The following is a 19,299-nucleotide window of genomic DNA, read 5'->3' on the forward strand; positions in this document are numbered from 1 at the left end:
TTGAGCCCAAGAGTTTGAGACCAGCCTAGGCAACATGGCAAAACCCTGCCTCTACAAAAACCAAAATGGAAAATTAGCCAGGTGTGGTGACACACCTGTAGTCCCAGCTACTCGGGAGACTGAAGTGGGAGAATCACCTGAGCCTGGGAGGTCGAGGCTTCAGTGAGTTGTGGTTGCGTCACTGCACTCCAGCCTGGGTGACAGAGTGAGACTCCGTCTCAAAAAAAAAAAAAAAAAAAAATTAGCCGGGCGTGGTTTGTGTGCATGTAATCCTAGCAACTTCGGAGGCTGAGGCAGGAGACTGACTTGAACCCAGGAGGTGGAGGTTGTGGTGAGCTGAGATCGTGCCATTGCACTCCAGCCTGGGTGACAAGAGCAAGACTCCATCTCAAAAAAAAAAAAAAAAAGGCAGCCCACCTCCACTTTGTTTTCCTCCATAGCACTTGTCATCACCTGACATACTTACTTATTACCTATCTCTCCTCACCAAATGTGGAAGTCTCATAAGGGCAGTGCTCTTGTCACTGCTTACCTGGGATGTACTAAGTGCTCTATTGAGGACTGTCAAATTAATGCATGAATCTTCCCACCAAATCTCCTCCTTTCTCTGTGCTCATCATCTAAGTAAAAGGCACCATCATCTCCCAGTCACCCCTCTGGGTATTATCCCAGATTTGTCCCTCTTTTCAAAAACCCAAGCATACGCCAGATCTTATTGACTTAACATCCTAAATATTTCTTAAACCATCCCTTCTGTCACTGCCTTCGTTCTCCCCTTCCACAGCAGATGCCTCAAATGCCTAGAGTAACATGCTGCTTTGCACACTGTGAATGTTTCAGCGTCCCCTCTGCACCCCCCGCGCTCTGTCTGCCTGCCAGGCCCAGACCTGTCCCTCCTCTAGTGGCCCTGTCTCAGCAGATCCTCCACCACTGGGCCAATGGCCTGCGCCAGGAACCTGGGAGTCATCCTCCACTCCCCTTTCTTCAGCTTCCAATCAACTGCCAGAGTCTTTCTACTTGACCTATTTGGATAGTTTTGAAAACTGTCCATTTCTTTTATCCTCATGGCCACCACCCTGGTCCAGGCCACCTCCTTCTCTCTGGGTTATCCCAGCAGGCTCCTAATACTGGTCTCCCTGCCTCCTTTCTGACTCATTGGGATCTCTCTGAAACACGAATATGATCATGTGACTCTCCCACTTAAATGAATCCCTACCATTACAAGATAAAGCCAGTTGCTTCTGGTGCACCCATATCCCTCCCTGATTTGTCCTCCTCAGCTTCGGCCACAATCTATTTCTGCTTTGCCAGATCCCCCTTCACTTTGACCACGTGATCCCTTGGCCTGAGATGCCCTTCCTATCTTCTCTGCCCGCTCGATCCCTCTGCCCTCCTAGACCCAGCTGGAAAGTCACCTCCCCTATGAAGTCTTCCCTGACCACCCCCATCAGCAGAATTAACTGCCCCCTCTCTTGGGCTTCTGGCTCCACTCAGTTTGTCCCAGGCCCGATGAGCAATGATATCTTGGTGAAGGTGATTACTGGCCGAAAAGCAGTTGGGGCACCCAATGGCGCAGCCTTCAGAAGCACCTTCTGTGTTTTTGGAACTGTTGACAGCATCCCAAGGTGAAATGGTAGAAGCATATGGCATGAGCGTGGGGAAACGGGTCTCGGGAAGAGAAGAGAAGCCACATATTTGGAGCAGATTCTGTTCCTGTGCTAAAGGCTTGGAAGATGTTACTTTATTTAATCCTTGTAACATCCCTGGGAGGTAGGGGTTTTAAAAACAAAGATAGTAATGGCGGGGTGTGGTGGCCCACGCCTGTAATCCCAGCACTTTGGGAGGCCAAGCAGGGAGAATTTTTTTTTTTTTTTTTGAAATGGAGTCTCACTCTGTTGTGCAGTGGCGTGATATCAGCTCACTGCAACCTCCGCCTCCTGGGTTCAAGCAGTTCTCCTGCCTCAGCCTCCGGAGTAGCTGGGATTACAACCACACACTGCCACGCCCATCTAATTTTTTTTTTTTTTTTTTTTTTTTGAGAAAGAATCTCACTCTGTCGCCCAGGCTGGAGTACGGTGGCATGATCTTGGCTCACTGCAACCTCCGCCTCCCGGGTTCAAGCGACTCTCCTGCCTCAGCCTCCCAAGTAGCTGAGACTATAGGCACATGCCACCATGCCCGGCTAATTTTTTGTATTTTTAGTGGAGATGGGGTTTCACCATGTTGGCCAGGATGGTCTTGATCTCCTGACCTCGTGATCTGCCCACCTCGGCCTCCCAAAGTGCTGGGATTACAGGCATGAGCCACCACGCCCAGCCTGGGAGGATCTTTTGAGCTCAGGTGTTTGACACCAGCCTGGGCAACATGATGATAGCCTGTCTCTACAAAAATACAAAAATTAGCTGGGTGCAGTGGCACATGCTGTAGTCGCAGCTACCTGGGAAGCTGAGGTGGGAGAATCACTTGAGCCCAGAAGCTTGAGGCTGCCATGAGCCATGATTGTGCCACCACATTCCAGCCTGGACGACACGACATAGTGAGATCCTGCTTTTTTTTTTTTTTTTGAGACGGAGTCTTGCTCTGTTGCCCAGGCTGGAGTGCAGTGGCCAGATCTCGGCTCACTGCAAGCTCCGCCTCCCAGGTTTACGCCATTCTCCTGCTTCAGCCTCCCGAGTAGCTGGGACTACAGGTGCCCGCCACCTCGCCCGGCTAGTTTTTTGTATTTTTTAGTAGAGACGGGGTTTCACCGTGTTAGCCAGGATGGTCTCAATCTCCTGATCTCGTGATCCACCCGTCTCGGCCTCCCAAAGTGCTGGGATTACAGGCTTGAGCCACCGTGACCGGCCAATCCTGCTTTTTTTTTTTTAAAAAAAAGGTGGGGGTCAGGGAGAGATGGCTTGCAAATGAACATTTGTTTAATTATATAAAAAGCAAGAAGGTACCGGGTGTGATGGCTCATGCCTCTAATCCCAGCTTTTTGGGAGGGCAAGGCAGGCGGATCACCTGAGGTCGGGAGTTCAAGACGAGCCTGACCAACATGGAGAAACCCCATCTCTACTAAAAATACAAAATTAGCCACTCATGGTGGCACATGCCTGTAATCCCAGCTACTTGGGATGTTGAGGCAGGAGAATCGCTTGAACCTGGGAGTCAAATATTTCTCTACCAATGGGACCCCGTCAATGGCTTGCTTAGAAGGCAACAACTTCCCTCTGTCCTCCAGATGAATAAACTCCTGACTGGGGCCCACTTGGTCAGAGCCTGTCCCTACAGCCCCTTCATCTCTCTCCTTCTTCATCTCTGTGCAAGCCACACTGGGCTCCTGTGACAAGCGTGCTTTTTTTTTTTTTTTGAGAGAGAGAGTCTCGCTCTGTTGCCCAGGCTGGAGTACAGTGGAGTGATCTCGGCTCACTGTGACTTCCGCCTCCCAGGTTCTAGTGATTCTCCTGCTTCAGCCTCCTAAGTAGCTGGGATTACAGGCGTGCACCACCATGCCTGGCTAATTTTTTGTAGTTTTAGTAGAGATGGGATTTCACCATGTTGGCCAGGCTGATCTCGAACTCCTGACCTCAGGTGATCTACCGGCCTCGGCCTCCCAAAGTGCTGGGATTACAGGCATAAGCCACAGCGCCCAGCCAACAAGCGTGCTTTTTGAACCCACAGGCACCCTTTCCTTGGGACTTCTGCACTAGGTGTCCTATCCCCCTGGCCTGGTCTTCCCTGTTGCCAGCTAACACCTCACCCCCATGCCACCATCCACAAACTTCACTTCTTAGCATTTACTACCACTTGGAATGTCTTATATACCTAAATGTTGTCCTCTCCAATTAAAATATTAACATTTTAGGTGGGGCGGGGTGGCTCACACTTGTAATCCCAGGACTTTGGGAGGCCCAGGCAGAAGAATCGTTTTAGGCCAGGAGTTTGAGACCAGCCTGGCCAACATAGTGGTACCCCGTCTCTACAAAAAATGTAAAAGATTAGCCAGTGGTGGTGGCGGGTGCCTGTAACCCCAGCTACTCGGGAGGCTGAGGCAGGAGAATCACTTGAACCCAGGAGACAGAGGTTGCAGTGAGCCCAGATCACACCATTGCATTCCAGCCTGGGCGACAGAGCAAGCGTCCGTCTCATAAATAAACAAAACAAAACAAAACAAAACAAAACAAAATAAAATAAAATAAAATAAAATAAAATAAAATAAAATGTTAGCTTTTTGACGGCCGGTCTTTCTTGCTGCAGAACCCACTATGGAGCCAGGCGGGGTCACCTAGTGAGCATTTGCTGAGTTAATGAATTGTCCTCCCCCGCCCCAACTGTGTTCACAAAGAACCCTCAGGAGTTCAAGACCAGCCTGGCCAACATGGCGAAACCCCGTCTCTACTAAAAATACAAAATTATCCGGGCGTGGTGGCTCATGCCTGTAGTCCCAGCTACTCGGGAGGCTGAGGCAGGAGAATCGCTTGAGGCCGGGAGGCAGAGGTTGCAGGGAGCTGTGATCGCGCCACTGCACTCCAGCCTGCGTGACAGAGTGAGACCCTATCTCAAAAACTAAAAAATAAAGATGAGCCAGGAGCAATCCACCCCGGGGAAAAACAAAAAAACCGTTCAAGAGCGCGCCTGCGCACACGGTCCGCTACGGCCCCATCCCTCTTCGGCCGTGGGGTGGCGCTAGGCGCATGCTCCCCGGCAGCGCGGTCATCCTCGACTCCTTCGGGCCGCTCTAGCCGCCCCACTCGTTGCTCTGCGGGGAGGCGGGCGCGCCTGCAGGGGTTCCTCCAAGATGGCGGCGCAGAGGAGGAGCCTGCTGCAGAGTGTGAGGAACTGGCCCGCTCTCCGGGCTTGGGATTGGGAGTCTGGGCGTGGGGGGCTGTCGGGTGCAGGAACGGCTCCTTCTCCGATTTTGGACAGCCGCTCTCTCCGTGGTGGGGTGTGTCAGCCTCCTTCTCCTCTCCTCGGGCTAGTCCCCTCTTTCCCGAGGCCGGGGCGTGTGTGCGCGGCGGGCCCGGCCCCCGGGATCAAAGGAATTGGGGCTGTGTGCTGCTGCTGCCGGGCGTCGAGGGCGGGAGCGTGCTGGATCCAGAAAGGAACACGGCGCGCGGCAGCAGAGCTACCCGAGTCTCGAGCCCACTGCGGCACCGAGCAGTCGTGCAATGATAACAGCAGCATCCACTGTGTACCGCTTACAGCATCCCTGGCGTTGTGTTAATTGCTTTACATTTGTCAGTTTCATTTTCGTAGCAGCCCCCTGACATAGGTGCTACTGTTATCCCTCTTTGATAGACTGAGACACAGAGGTGGTCGTTTGCCTAAGGCCACACAAATGGTAAGTATCGAGGCAGGATTAAAAATCAGGCAGTGTGATTCCAGAAACCTCCTTAATCCCTGGACTGTACTAAAGGAATGACCAGTGGTGACTGTCACTGGGTTCTGGTCCTGGCTCTAACTGACTGTGTCTCCCTCAGCCTCAGTTTCCTTCTCCTAAGGCGAGAGCGCTGAGTGGAAGGATTGTCTTCAGACTCATCCCTATCTCCAGTCTGGACCCTCATGGGTTTGGCGCTGTCTTCCAGGCCCTGCGTCCTCTGACGCGCATGTGAACATAGATTCACACGCTTGTTGGCACCATGGCCGACTCTGACCTACCAGGGTAGGGTGCCGGCCTCCTGGGTCCTCCCTGTTCATGGCACTGTGTTGGAATTGCCTATGGACTTGTCTGCCTCCTGTACTAGAAAAAGTAAACTTAAAAACAGGGACCTGTGATTTGTTTACCGCTGTGTCTCTAATACCTACCACCATGTGCTGGGCACTCAATAAATACTTGTGAAAGGATGAGTAACGTTTGTAGCCAGGTCCAGTGCTTGCCCTTGGCTTCAGAGAAGTGAGCAGACATTGGCTCAGGGATAACCTGGAAGCAGAGCCTTGAAATTATTCTCCCAGGAGCACAGTTCCCAGGCCTCCCCAGTGGGGATTGCTGTCTTCCCCTCCACATCTTTGCTGCCCCTTTATTTTATTACTACTGGGCAGGTCTGTCTTGTTACTGAGTTGGCATTGACTTTAGACAGCTGGCCCTCTGCTTTGTAAGTTCCCGGAGGACAAAGTCCCTGTATAAATGTCCCCACTGTAGTTAGTGTTTGGGAAACGCTAGTTGGATTGTGACATTGGGAGGGAAAATGGTAAATGGTGCAGGCTGAGTTGGCTTGCTGAGAAGAGAGCAGACACCTGGGTCATGTGGCTGCCAGCTTCTCCCCTTCCTAGATGTGATGGAACCGAAGGGAATTGTATTAGTCAGAAGGCCAGCTCTACTAGCCCCAGAATGTGTTTCTCCAGGTGGTGGTGGCCTTTTTTAAAGAAAGAATAGTTAGCTTTAAACACATTGCATCTTGGTGCAAGGCAAAGGGATGGCAGGGATGTCCTCAGAAGGCCCCTCCACCCTCATGATGATCAGAACATCCCTTCTCACAGGGTGTACGGATGTCCAGGTGATGTGTAGGGCTTGCTGATGTCACATCCACTGTCTCAAGTCTGGGGAGAGCAGCTCAGCTCAGACACCTGCATTCAGAGATGCCTGTGAGGGCTGCTGCTCTGTGGCTGCTGGGCAAAGATGAATGAGGCGTGTTGCCCACCCTCACTGCATTTGCAGACCAGCTTGGGGAGAAGGAGCATATGCCACTGGTACAATACCTGGGGCACTGTCGTGTTGTCGTAGACCTGTGTCAAGAGCCCTGGGTGGACAGCAGAGAATTTTAAAGGCTTTAAAGGATGATAGGAGTTTACCAGGCAGAGGAGAGGAGGGCCATTCCAGGAGGACATGTGTGTGTGTTTTTATTTTTGTTTTTCTTCCTAGAGATGGCGTTTCACCATGTTGCCCAGGCTGGTCTAGACTCCTGGGTGCAAGCAATCCTCCTGCCTTGGCCTCCCAAAGTGCTGGGATTCCAGGCGTGAGCCACCGCATCTGGCTAAGGACAGGTGTTTAAATATGTGTGCATGTGTTTGTTAAGCTTTTCACAAGTTAAATACAATTAGTATTACAAGTCTATGTATTGAGGGGCTGCAGAGTGGCCTAATTTGTCTGGGTCACTGGGGGTTCGCAGGAATGGCATTTGCAAGGGTATACTGGGACCACTTGGTAGATCACTTGGTGGAGCATCATCGCAGGCACTGTGGTACCTTAAAAGGTCTTTGGAAGCAAAAAACTTTTTTGTGGGGGTGTGGAGGAGACAGGATCTCACTCTGTCGGCCAGACTGGAGTGAAGTGGTGTGATCTCGGCTCACTGCAACCTCTGCTTCCTGGGTTCAAGTGATTCTTGTGCCTCAGCCTCCCAAGTAGCTGGGATTACAGGTGTGCACCACCACACCAGCTAACTTTTGTATTTTTTTTTTTTTTTGAGGCGGAGTCTCGCTCTGTCGCCCAGGCTGGAGTGCAGTGGCGCGATCTCGGCTCACTGCAAGCTCCGCCTCCCGGGTTCCCGCCATTCTCCTGCCTCAGCCTCCCGAGTAGCTGGGACTACAGGCGCCGCCACCACGCCCGGCTAATTTTTTTGTATTTTTAGTGGAGACGGGGTTTCATTGTGTTAGCCAGGATGGTCTCGATCTCCTGACCTCGTGATCCGCCCGACTCGGCCTCCCAAAGTGCTGGGATTACAGGCTTGAGCCACCGCGCCCGGCCAACTTTTGTATTTTTAGTAGAGAGACGGTTTCACCACATTGCCTAGGCTGGTCTTGAACTCCTGGCTCAAGCAATCTGCTCTCTTGGGCCTCCCAAAGTGCTAGGATTACAGGTGTGAGCCACTGTGCCTGGCCACAAAGAGGTTCTAAGGAAAGCTTGATGTGTTCAAAAAGACCTAGACCTTTCAGCCGGATAAAACAGTATTAGTCTCATACTGGCTTTGGGCAAATCACTTTATGTCCCTGAGCCTTAGTTTCTCCAAACCAAGAGGACTCTGGGGAGTATTGTTGGTGTTAAAGGAACTGACACGTTCCACTACTAACCTGGCTTGGTTGCCAGCTAACCAGAAACTTCTACCTTCAGTGCTGCCATGAGTGAATGTCTGCTGTTCATTCCCTTAAATGTCCCTGAGCACTCACTATGTGCTAGGCACCCTGCAGGTGCAGGAGACACCACCTTTGTGGAGCTGATGGTCTAGTAAAGGGCACAGACAATGAGCACTGAACAGATACAGATCATCTGTGATATTGTAATATCCACACTACAGCATCAGGTGGTGCTGTGAGGAGCAGTCTGGATTCACACACAGAATGCTGGGGGTGCCATTTTGGACAGGGTGGTAAGGGAAGACTTCTCTACATTTGATGAGATGAAAAGGGGGAAATGGGGGCAGCGTTCCTGCCCAAGGGAGCAGAGATGCAAAGGCTGCTGTTTCAGTAGCCTCAGGGGTGCTGGTGCAGCTGGGTGGAGTGCTTTGGGGGAACATGGGAGTAGCTGAGGTCTGAGGAAGCCGGGGGCCATGCTGGGCTTCACAGGTCCTGATGTGGCCTCTGGATTCCATTCTTCATGTGATGCGAAGCTTTCCTGGGGAGCAGGTTGACTAGGGACCTGATGTGATGTGACTTATGATTGGAGAAAAATCCCTCTTTGTTTTTTTTTTTTTGTGGCAGAGTCTCGCTCTGTTGCCCCAGCTGTAGTGCAGTGGTGCAATCTCAGCTCCCTGCAAGCTCCGCCTCCTGGATTCACGCCATTCTTCTGCCTCAACCTCCTGAGTAGCTGGGACTACAGGCGCCTGCCACCACACCCAGCTAACTTTCTGTATTTTTTTTTTTTTTTTTAGTACAGACGGGGTTTCACCGTGATAGCCAGGATGGTCTTGATCTTCTGACCTCGTGATCCGCCCACCTCGGCCTCCCAAAGTGCTGGGATTACAGGCATGAGCCACCGCACCCCACCGAAAAATCCTTCTTTTGAGTTTGAATGGTTAGAGTGGAAGCCTGGGACCTCGTAAGAGACTCCTAGAGTCATCCAGGTGTGAGAAGGTGGCTTGGCCATGGGCATGGCAGAGGAATGGTGGGAAGTGTCAGATTCCAGTTGTGTTTTGGAGGAAGAGGTGACGTGATTTGCTGATGGATTGAATGTGAGGTGCATAACAGAAGAAGAAGAGTCAAAAAGGACTCTTAAGGTTTTGGTTTAAACAACAGTGGTGCCATTTATTAGGTGAGGGAGCCCTGGAAGAGGGGCACCCTGGGGCAGGGGGAATCAAGAGTTTGATTTTGCCTGTACTGTTACTTAATTATAAAAAAGAAAATCAGGCTAGGCATGGTGGCTCATGCCCGGAATCCCAGCCCTTTGGGAGGCTGAGGCAGGAGGATCACTTGAGGCCAGGAGTTCCAGATAAGCTTGGGTAACATAGTGAGATTCCATCTTTAAAAAAAAAAATACTGGGGCATGGTGGTATGTGCCTGTAGTACTTAGAAGACTGAATGGGGTGATTGCCTGAGCCCAGAAGTTTGAGGTTGCAGTGAGGCTATGATCCCCTCACTGCACTCCAGACTGGGTGACACAAGACGACCCTGTTTCAAAAAAAAAAAAGAAAGTAAGCTTAAAATCAATTTTTTAAACTTCGACATGTCCTGAGCAATTATATCTGAAATCACAGGTGCTAGCTGCGTAATTTATCTGAAGGATGTTAAAATAAATACATAGCCACTAAAATAAAAAGGTCCATGAGGGCAGCACCTATACCCATTGCGTACACCCAGCTGCTGCCCTAGCACATTGGAAGTGGCCACAATTATTATTAGCCCCTTTAAGAATGAATGAGGAGCTCTTTAAGATGATGACATGGAGAACCTTCAATGAAAACTGGTGGAAGAAATGGGGGCCAGGAGTGGAGCTGGTCTCAGAGAAGTGGGTCATCCGGAAGGTTAGAGGTGGTGGGGGCATTGGGGCCTTGGAAGCTTTTTGGAGAGAAAGGTCTGTTGCTCCCCTGTTCCGAGCCGTCTTCCTGAGAATGTGAGTCTCCCTTTCTTTTTTTTTTTTTTGAGACGGAGTCTCGCTCTGTCACCCAGGCTGGAGTGCAGTGGCCGGATCTCAGTTCACTGCAAGCTCCGCCTCCCAGGTTTACGCCATTCTCCTGCCTCAGCCTCCAGAGTAGCTGGGACTACAGGCACCCGCCACCTCGCCCGGCTAGTTTTTTGTATTTTTTGGTAGAGACGGGGTTTCACCGTGTTAGCCAGGATGGTCTCGATCTCCTGACCTTATGATCCGCCCGTCTTGGCCTCCCAAAGTGCTGGGATTACAGGCTTGAGCCACCGCGCCCGGTCGAGTCTCCCTTTCTGAGCTTCCTTTTTGCTTCTAAGGAATTTGGGTGCTTTCACCACAAAAACACTTGGTCTTTTCATACCGTAATTTGATATTCAAGCTGTGGCCTGAGCTTGGAACCATTCTTTGTCCATTTCTGCTGCCCAGGACTTTGAGATGAGGCTGTGTGGGTACTTGATGAACTATTACGTGGCATGGACACATACGTACATGAGGAGTGAATGCTTACATCACGTACAGGGTGTTTGTCAAGGTCTTGAGGGGTTAAATACTGTTGGATCACTGTAGAAGCTTTTCATACCAAAACATGAATTTTGGAAACTCCTTCATAAAATCAAGTTGAAATTAGGTCTTTTGAAACAGACTTCTTACCGTATTTTTGTGAAATTTCTCATGAGCAGTTCATTTCTCAGACATGGAAGAGTTAAGTCCTGTGTTCACTGTTGTGTGCGTTGCAGTGGCTCCGCGATGAGGCTGTGCTGAGTGAGAGACGCCCCCTTCTCAGTTTCTCGCAGACTCTTGCTCCCTGCGCTCCAGCGCCACTCACGGCTGGTGCTGGCAGGCCTGGCATTTGGGGGCGTGGGAGAAAGTATGCATCAGTGTGTGCAGGGGTGGAGGGGTGGGTGGTTTGTGTGAATAGAAAGTACATGACCTTTCTGAAAATTGTTCAGAAATGTGAAGGAAGGAAGCGAGAGACTTGGCAATCCTGTAGGCTTTAATGGGATCAGCAATGGACGCTCGGTGTGGCTAATCCTCGATGGAGATGGAAAGAAATGGGAGAACACGATTCAAGCCCACTCAGCTGCAGCAGCGTGAGTCTGCTGGGGAACACAGAGAAGACCAGATCCTCTCACTCCCACACTGGCAGAACCTCCTGAGGTTCTCAGGCCACTGTAGTGAATCAGTATCTGGTGAGCGCCTGAATTACGTGAGAAACTGCGTATGTGTCATTGGATCTAAGACACTGATATTTTAAGGACACATCAATGTTTTGTATATTGCTCAGAAAGAGAACTCACAGCTAATTAACTTGTAACATACCAACTCCAGAGATGTTAACATGTGGAAAATGTAGGTCTTCAAATCAGTGAAATAAGGTAATCTAATTAATAATACCAGGCTATAGCACAAGGGTTGCCATAGGGCCACGTGGTGAATGGCCAGTAAGTGGGGCACCCAGCATGCACAGCGGGGCCACTGGGATGGGTTTCTCAGGGGAGGGCCCCATGGTCTTGGGCAGCATTTTCCCAGTGTCTGGGACATACAGCGAGGTGATTTGTGGCAGCAAACAAAACTGATCTTACAAATTGAGAAGACTGTGCTTTTCCGTTCTCTCTCAGACTTTCTAATGATATCAAGAAAAAAAAGAAAACTTGGTTTGATCCTAGTATGTCCCTCACCATCTTTCTTGATACTTGCTGATCCACCCCCAGTCCCATTGTTAAACATAGTGTAGGGCTCCGGCAATATAGCTAGCAATAGGTTCAGCTAAAAGTGAATAACCTTGTTTTGTTTTTTATTATCGTCTAGATGTGGCAAGTAATACTGGTTTTCCACCTATAATACTGGAAAAGTTTACATTCAAAATGAAATCAACTGGGTGTGGTGGTGTACCTGTAGTCCTAGCTACTCGAGAGGCTGAGGCAGGAGGAGAGCTGATGTCTAGGATTTCAAGGCTGCAATGAGCTGTGATTGTGCCACTATACTTCAGCCTGGGTGACAGAGCGAGACCATGTCTCTTAAAAAAAAAAAAGAAAGAAAAGAAATCATTTGAGTGAAAGATAATTTCTTGAAGATGGTGAGTGGATGATTGAGGTTTGGGAATCATGTACCTCTGGCCCTAGTTGGATTTGAGCAGGGCCTTTGGGGTAGATAGGACTTAAAAAGATAGAAAAGGGCAGGCTTTGCCTTACCATGGGTACTTTTACATACGCTCTTTGGGTAATTTTTTTCTTACTCTTTGTTTCTTTATTTTTTTAAATTTATTTTTTACTTTTTATTTTTGAGACGGAGTCTCGCTCTGTCGCCCAGGCTAGAGTGCAGTGGCGCAATCTCAGCTCACTGCAATCTCCACCTCCCGGGTTCACGCCATTCTCCTGCCTCAGCCTCCCGAGTAGCTGGGACTACAGGCGCCCACCACCACGCCAAGCTAATTTTTAGTAGAGACAGAGTTTCACTGTGGTAGTCAGGATGGTCTCAATCTCTTGACCTCATGATCCGCCCACCTCTGCCTCCCAAAGTGCTGGGATTACACGTGTGAGCCACCACACCCGAAGGGCCTTCTCTCTTTCTTTTTATAGAAGGCCATGACAGATTGACTAGAAACTTAATGTTTAAAGAGTACCAAAGTACTACTCAGGAGGGTGAGGCAGAAGAATCGCTTGAACCTGGGAGGCGGAGGTTGTAGTGAGCCGAGATCACTCCACTGCACTCTAGCCTGGGCAACAAGAGTGAAACTCCAACTCAAAAAAAAAAGTACGAAACCAAAGTCAAATAAATAGAACTTTGGTTTTTGTTTGTTTGTTTGGGTTTGTTTGTTTGTTTCTTTGCTTTTGAGACAGAGTCTCACTCTGTTGCTGAGGCTGGAGTGCAGTGACACGGTCTCGGCTCACTGCAACCTCTCCCTCCCGGGTTCGAGCAGTTCTGCCTCAGCCTTCCAAGTAACTGGGACTACAGGTGCCTGCCACCATGCCCGGCTAATTTTTGTATTTTTAGTAGAGCCGGGGTTTCACCGTGTTGGTCAGGCTGGTCTCGAACTCCTGACCTCAAATGATCTACCCACCTCAGCCTCCCAGAGTGCTGGGATTACAGGCGTGAGCCACCACGCCCAGCCTATAAACAGAACTTTGAACAAGGTAAAATAACAAGGTGCATATATAGAAATAGTCGGTTTGTTTTAAAGTGTGTGCTTGTCTCTGTGACTTTACCTCTGGGGTCAACAGTTTCTTTATTTGAGGCCCCCAAAATATTTATTTGGCCTTTCAGGTAAGTCAAATGTTTGGTGGAGGTTTTATTTCACTTCTGTGGTGTTTGGTCTTGCCAGTATGGTTAGCTTCTCATGCTTTTTGTTCTGGTCACAGTTTTTTAGAGATTGTTTGGAACCGTGTGTAGAAGGCCTTGTCTGTACAAGATACACAGCTGAGTGAGATTGTCAGTCTGTCAAAGGGCAAAATTCAAAACTATCCACAGTCTGGAAGGCTGGGATGAATGCATTAATATATAATTCGACTGATACAAATTTAGATTTAAAACAACCTTCTCTAGTGGTTTGGGGGAGACAGACATGGTAGAAACTCACAGGAAAAGGACCTTGTTATTTTACATAGAGGCTGGATTCTCATCTTCTCTTGGGTATATGAAAGCTGTTGATTTGCATACTTTGATTTTCTATCCTGCCGCCTAACTGATTTCTTTTACTGTTTGTGTTAGTTTTTCATTGATTCTTTAGGGTTGCCAGGCGTACTGTCCTATCAGCTGCGAATAGAAATGACTTCTTTCCCGATTTTTATGCTCTCATTCTTTACTCTAACTGCCTGGGCTAACACCTCCAGTTCCGTGTGAAGTAATGGAGTGGGCAGCCTTGCTATGGCCCTAATCTTTCTTTTGTTGTTGTTTTGTTTTGAGAGGGAGTCTCACTCTGTCGTCCCCGGCTGGAGTGCTGTGGCGCGATCTCGGCTCACTGCAAGCTCTGCCTCCTGGATTCACGCCATTCTCCTGCCTCAGCCTCCAGAGTAGCTGGGACTACAGGCACCCGCCACCTCACCCAGCTAATTTGTTATATTTTTAGTAGAGACGGGGTTTCACTGTGTTAGCCAGGATGGTCTCAATCTCTTGACCTCGTGATCCGCCCACCTCGGCCTCTCAAAGTGCTGGGATTACAGGTGTAAGCCACCGCACCCAGCCCTGTGACCCTGACCTTTTTTTTTTTTTTTTTTTTTGAGACGGAGTCTCGCTCTGTCGCCCAGGCTGGAGTGCAGTGGCCGGATCTCAGCTCACTGCAAGCTCCGCCTCCCGGGTTCACGCCATTCTCCTGCCTCAGCCTCCCGAGTAGCTGGGACTACAGGCACCCGCCACCTCGCCCGGCTAGTTTTTTGTATTTTTTAGTAGAGACGGGGTTTCACCGTGTTAGCCAGGATGGTCTCAATCTCCTGATCTCGTGATCCACCCGTCTCGGCCTCCCAAAGTGCTGGGATTACAGGCTTGAGCCACCGCGCCCGGCCCCTTTTTTTTTTTTTGAGACAGAGTCTTGCGCTGTTGTCCAAGCTGGAGTACAGTGGCATGATCTCTGCTCACTGCAAGCTCTGTCTCCCGGGTTCACGCCATTCTCCTGCCTCAGCCTCCAGAATAGCTGGGACTACAGGCGTCCGCCACCACGCCCGGCTAATTTTTTGTATTTTCAGTAGAGACAGAGTTTCACCATGTTAGCCAGGATGGTGATCTCCTGACCTCGCGATCCACCCGCCTCGGCCTCCCACAGTGCTGGGATTACAGGCGTGAGCCACCACGCCCAGCCGGCCCTGATCTTAATGAAGTGTTCCGCACTGAGTAAGATGCCAGCATTAGGGCTGAAGTATACATAGAGTAGTATGTTCAGAAAGGAGCCATCAGTTTCTGTTTTCTGGAGTGTTTTTACCAAGAATGGACCAAGGCTCCTTAGATAAACAATAGCACTGGTGCCTATACCTATTGACCCAAACACCATTTGCCAGTTCATAAAATAATAAATTCCCGAAATATTACTGCCTCAACATTATGAAAATCAGATTTCCTAAAAAAGTACTTAGTAGTGTTGAAATATCTAGACACTATTCACAGGTACTTAGTGAACAAGGCACTTGCTCAGTAGATTGACTGCCGTCACACACGCAGGTTTTCTCATTTGGGAAAGTTTATTATTCCCACATCAGCCAAATACAGCACAGCATACAGTGGTCAGTAGATCATCAGCTTACTCCTGGTCTCCTGTTGTGAAATGCTCTTAGATGAATTGTTCTTGTGCCATGACACACCAACGTGGCAAGTTCCTCAGTTGCCTGTTTGAGCTTGTTTCTTTCTTTACTTGTGGAAGACAATTTCACTGGCCTTTTTTTTTTTTTTTTTTTTTTGAGACAGAGTCTTGCTCTGTCATCCAGGCTGGAGTGCGGTGGCACGCGCGATCTCGGCTGTCTGCAACCTCCACCTCCTGGGTTCAAGCGATTCTTCTGCCTCAGCCTTCCAAGTAGTTGAGACTACAGGCGCTTACCACCATGCCTGGCTGATTTTTGTATTTTTAGTAGAGACAGGGTTTCACCATATTGGCCAGGCTGGTCTTGAACTCCTGACCTGGTGATCCACCCACCTTGGCCTCCCAGAGTGCTGGGATTAGAAGAGTGAGCCACCGCGCCCGGCCTCACCGGCCTTTTTTAATAGTGTGTGTCTAATGTGGAACGGACCCATAATTTGCTTGGTGATATTTATTTTTTTGCTGCAAAGTGTGGATTTTTTAAGAAAGATTCAAGTCCTTGGAAGCCCGTGTCTGTCCCTTATGGGAGTTAGATACTGGCAGAGGAGGTAACTGTGATTGCAGCATCGAAGACAGGTTTTGCGTTGTGGCAACACATTTGTGTTAGTATTATTCATCTCACATGAGAGGATGAGTTCATTCCATCTTAATCTCATTTTTTTTTTTTTTTTTTTTTTTGAGACGGAGTCTGGCTCTGTCGCCCAGGCTGGAGTGCAGTGGCGCGATCTCGGCTCACTGAAAGCTCCGCCTCCCGGGTTCACGCCATTCTCCTGCCTCAGCCTCCTGAGTAGCTGGGACTACAGGCACCTGCCACCGCGCCTGGCTAATTTTTTTTGTATTTTTAGTAGAGACGGGGTTTCACCGTGGTCTCGATCTCCTGACCTTGTGATCCGCCCGCCTCAGCCTCCGAAAGTGCTGGAATTACAGGCGTGAGCCACCGCGCCCTGCCCTTAATCTCATTTTTAATCACAGGGCTCTAGAAAATAGAAATGTCTTTTCCTCCCATGCTTTAAAACACCTGTGGCACTTTGGGGTGCTAAATATTGACTTCTTTGGCCATCTTTTCAGGAGGAAGACATGGGATACTCCTGACTGGGGAGATGCTTTTGTACTTCTGCTTAACCTCATATTTAATTTCATTCCAGCTGGTGGCGGGAGACAGACTAGAAAAGGAGCTACCTTTGGAAGTATATTTGCCTGGTTATAGGAGACTTTTGTGAGTTGGCTGGAAATGGAAATATACTAAGCAGATCTAAGACATAGGGAATAATTGGCAACATATCAGTTACCTGAAGAATAATTAATTCACTGGTTATTAATCATTACCATGGCCCAGAGGCCTTGCACTGCCCTCCCACCCAGGCACATACGTGCATACGTATTTGCAAACATGGCATGGAGCCTCTTTTCCCCTGTGCTCACTAGAGAGGCCACACTGGCCTTCTCGTGCTTCTGTAAACCTAGCTTGCTTTTATCCGTCGTAGGGTCTTTGCACATGCCGTTCCCTCTGCCCGGAAGGCTCCTTCTCTGCCTTCTAGATCACTGCCCCATAGTCATTCAGGTCTGGCTCAGAGGTCACCTCCCCAGAGAGGTCTGCTTTTCTGACCACTTCATCTAGAGGCCCCCCCGCCCGTCACGCTGTGTCCCTTTACCATGATGTTTTTTCTCCCTAGCACATAGCCCTGTCTGAGATTGCCTTGTTTATGATTGTATTGTGTGTTTGAATTCTCTCTCTCCCTAGAAGGGAAACTTCAAATAAGGAACCTCTCTGTTTTCTCTTCTGTGTCCCCGGTACCCAGAATACTGCCAGACTGTTGCAAATGCTCAGCAGGTATTCGTTGAAAGAATGTATGTAGTGATTTAATGTACTGTAATCACATAATATCATATATGGGTCCTGAAGACTAAGTTCCCATTTATGTTAAGAGAGACATTAATTTTGCTTTAAAATGAAGCAGTTCAGTATTATAACTAGACCCAATTTTGTGTTGCTGCGAAGCCGTTTTTCTTCTTCTTTTTGAGACTGAGTCTCACTCTGTCACCCAGGCTGGAGTGCAGTGGCATGATCTCAGCTCACTGCAACCTCCACCTCCTGCATTCAAGCGATTCTCCTGCCTCAGCCTCCTGAGTAGTTGGGATTACAGGCACGCACCACCACGCCTGGCTAATTTTTGTATTTTTAGTAGAGACAGGATTTTGCCACATTGCCCAGGCTGGTCTCAAACCCCTGACCTCAAGTGATCCACCTGCCTCAGCCTCCCCAAGTGCTGGGATTACAGGCGTGAGTCACTGCGCCAGGCCAGCGGTTTTTCTTTTGGCGTTGCTTGAACTGAATGTGTTAAATTTAAGCCTGGTGTTATGAGGAGCTGAGCAGAATTCCAGGCCTATTGTTGCCATTTCTACTTTTTTAAATTTTTTTATTTAGTCATGACATACTTGGCTCAGCTAGCACTTATTGTCATTTCATCTCCCTTTTTTTTTTCATTTCCATTAGTAGGTTTTGGTTATAGTGTCTGTTTTCAAAGGCTATTGGAAGGCATTAGTAGCTTTTCAGACCTTGTGGTAAAATTGTGTTAATAAAAATAAATAAAAGTCACCTAATGAAGACATAAATAAGTGTAGAGACACACTATGTTAATGGATTAGAAGGCTCAACATGGTGACAATGTCTGTTTTCTCCAAATTGATCTGTAGATTTAAAACAGTTCCAATAAAAATCCCAACAAGACTTGTGGATATAAGCAAGCTGATTCTAAAATTTATATGAAAAGGCAAAGGAACTCAAATAGCCAAAACAATTTTGAAAAAGAGCAATAAGATTAGGAGACTCACAGTAGCCAATTTTAAGACTTACAGTAAAGCGACGGTAATCAAGAATGTAGTATTGGTGGAGGGGTAGACACACCGATCACAGGAACAGAATAGAGTCTAGAAGTAGACCCACACAGTTCAATGGAGAAAAGCTAGTCTTTTCAACAAATGGTGTTGGAATGATTGGATATCGGAATGAAAAAAAAATGGACCTAAACCTCCTTCCTACCTTACACAGAAATTAATTCAAAATGGATCACAGATCTAAATGTAAAATGTAAAACTATAAAACTTTTAGGAAAAAACATAGGCACTCTTCGTGACCTGGGGCTGGACAGAGGGTTCAGAAACATGACTGCAAAAGCGTGAACCATGAAAGAGAAAAAATTGATTAAATGGACTTCATCTAAACTAAAACCTTTTGCTCTGCGAAAGACACTACTTGAGTGAATGAAATACTAAGTTACAAATAAAAAGAACTCCTAGAACACAATAGTTAAGAAAATAACGTAATTTAAAAACGGGGAAAAAACTTGCGTTTCGCCAGAGAGGATGAGTGCGTGCCAAATAAACATGAAAGATACTCAATGTCGTTAGCCGTTAGGAAGTGCAGATTAAAGCCACGATGAGATACCACTACCCACCTCTTAGAATATCTAAATTCAGAAAAAGAAAAAGACAATACCACATGGTGGCAAGGACGTGGAGCAGCCAAAACTCAGCATTGGAAATGCAAATGGTTCAGCCACTCTGGAAAACAGTTCGGCATGTTCCTATAAAGTTAAACATATACTTAGCACATGAGCCAGCCCTCTCACTCCTAGGTATTTACCCTGGATAAATGAAAAGTTACGTTCATACAAAAACCTGTACATGAATATTTATAGCACATTTCTTCGTAATTATAAGAAACGAAACAGCCCAAATGTCCTTCAGTGGATGAATGGATGGACAAACTATACTACATCCAAACAATGGTATGTTACTCTACAAAAGAGAGAAACAGACTATTGGTGCACACAAGCCAACAACTTGGATGAATCTTAGAGACATAATATTGAGTGAAAAAAGCCAGTCTCAGGTGATCATGTTTACTGCATCGTTTCTTATGTGACATTCTTTTTTTTTTTTTTGGAGACAGAGTCTTACTCCGTCACCCAGGCTGGAGTGCAGTGGCGTGCAGTCTCGGCTCATGGCAACCTCTGCCTCTCGGGTT

General features: G+C 48.2%; 1 protein-coding gene across 2 annotated transcripts in view; it reads left to right on the top strand.

Moving 5' to 3' along the window:
- The first annotated feature begins 4,723 nt into the window (after positions 1-4,723).
- LOC105464421 (TGF-beta activated kinase 1 (MAP3K7) binding protein 1) overlaps positions 4,724-19,299 on the top strand; it is a 34,948-nt gene continuing 20,372 nt past the window's right edge. The window contains exon 1 of one of the 2 annotated variants that reach the window (XM_011712313.2): positions 4,724-4,813. In XM_011712313.2, the coding sequence (XP_011710615.1) occupies positions 4,781-4,813 (33 nt within the window). In that variant the 5' untranslated portion in view covers positions 4,724-4,780. Of the gene's footprint in view, positions 4,814-4,886; positions 5,324-19,299 lie in introns of those variants that run through there. The other variant, XM_011712314.3, reaches the window with a different exon arrangement.

Source organism: Macaca nemestrina, chromosome 15 (assembly GCF_043159975.1).
Source record: "Macaca nemestrina isolate mMacNem1 chromosome 15, mMacNem.hap1, whole genome shotgun sequence".
Lineage (NCBI taxonomy): Eukaryota > Metazoa > Chordata > Mammalia > Primates > Cercopithecidae > Macaca > Macaca nemestrina.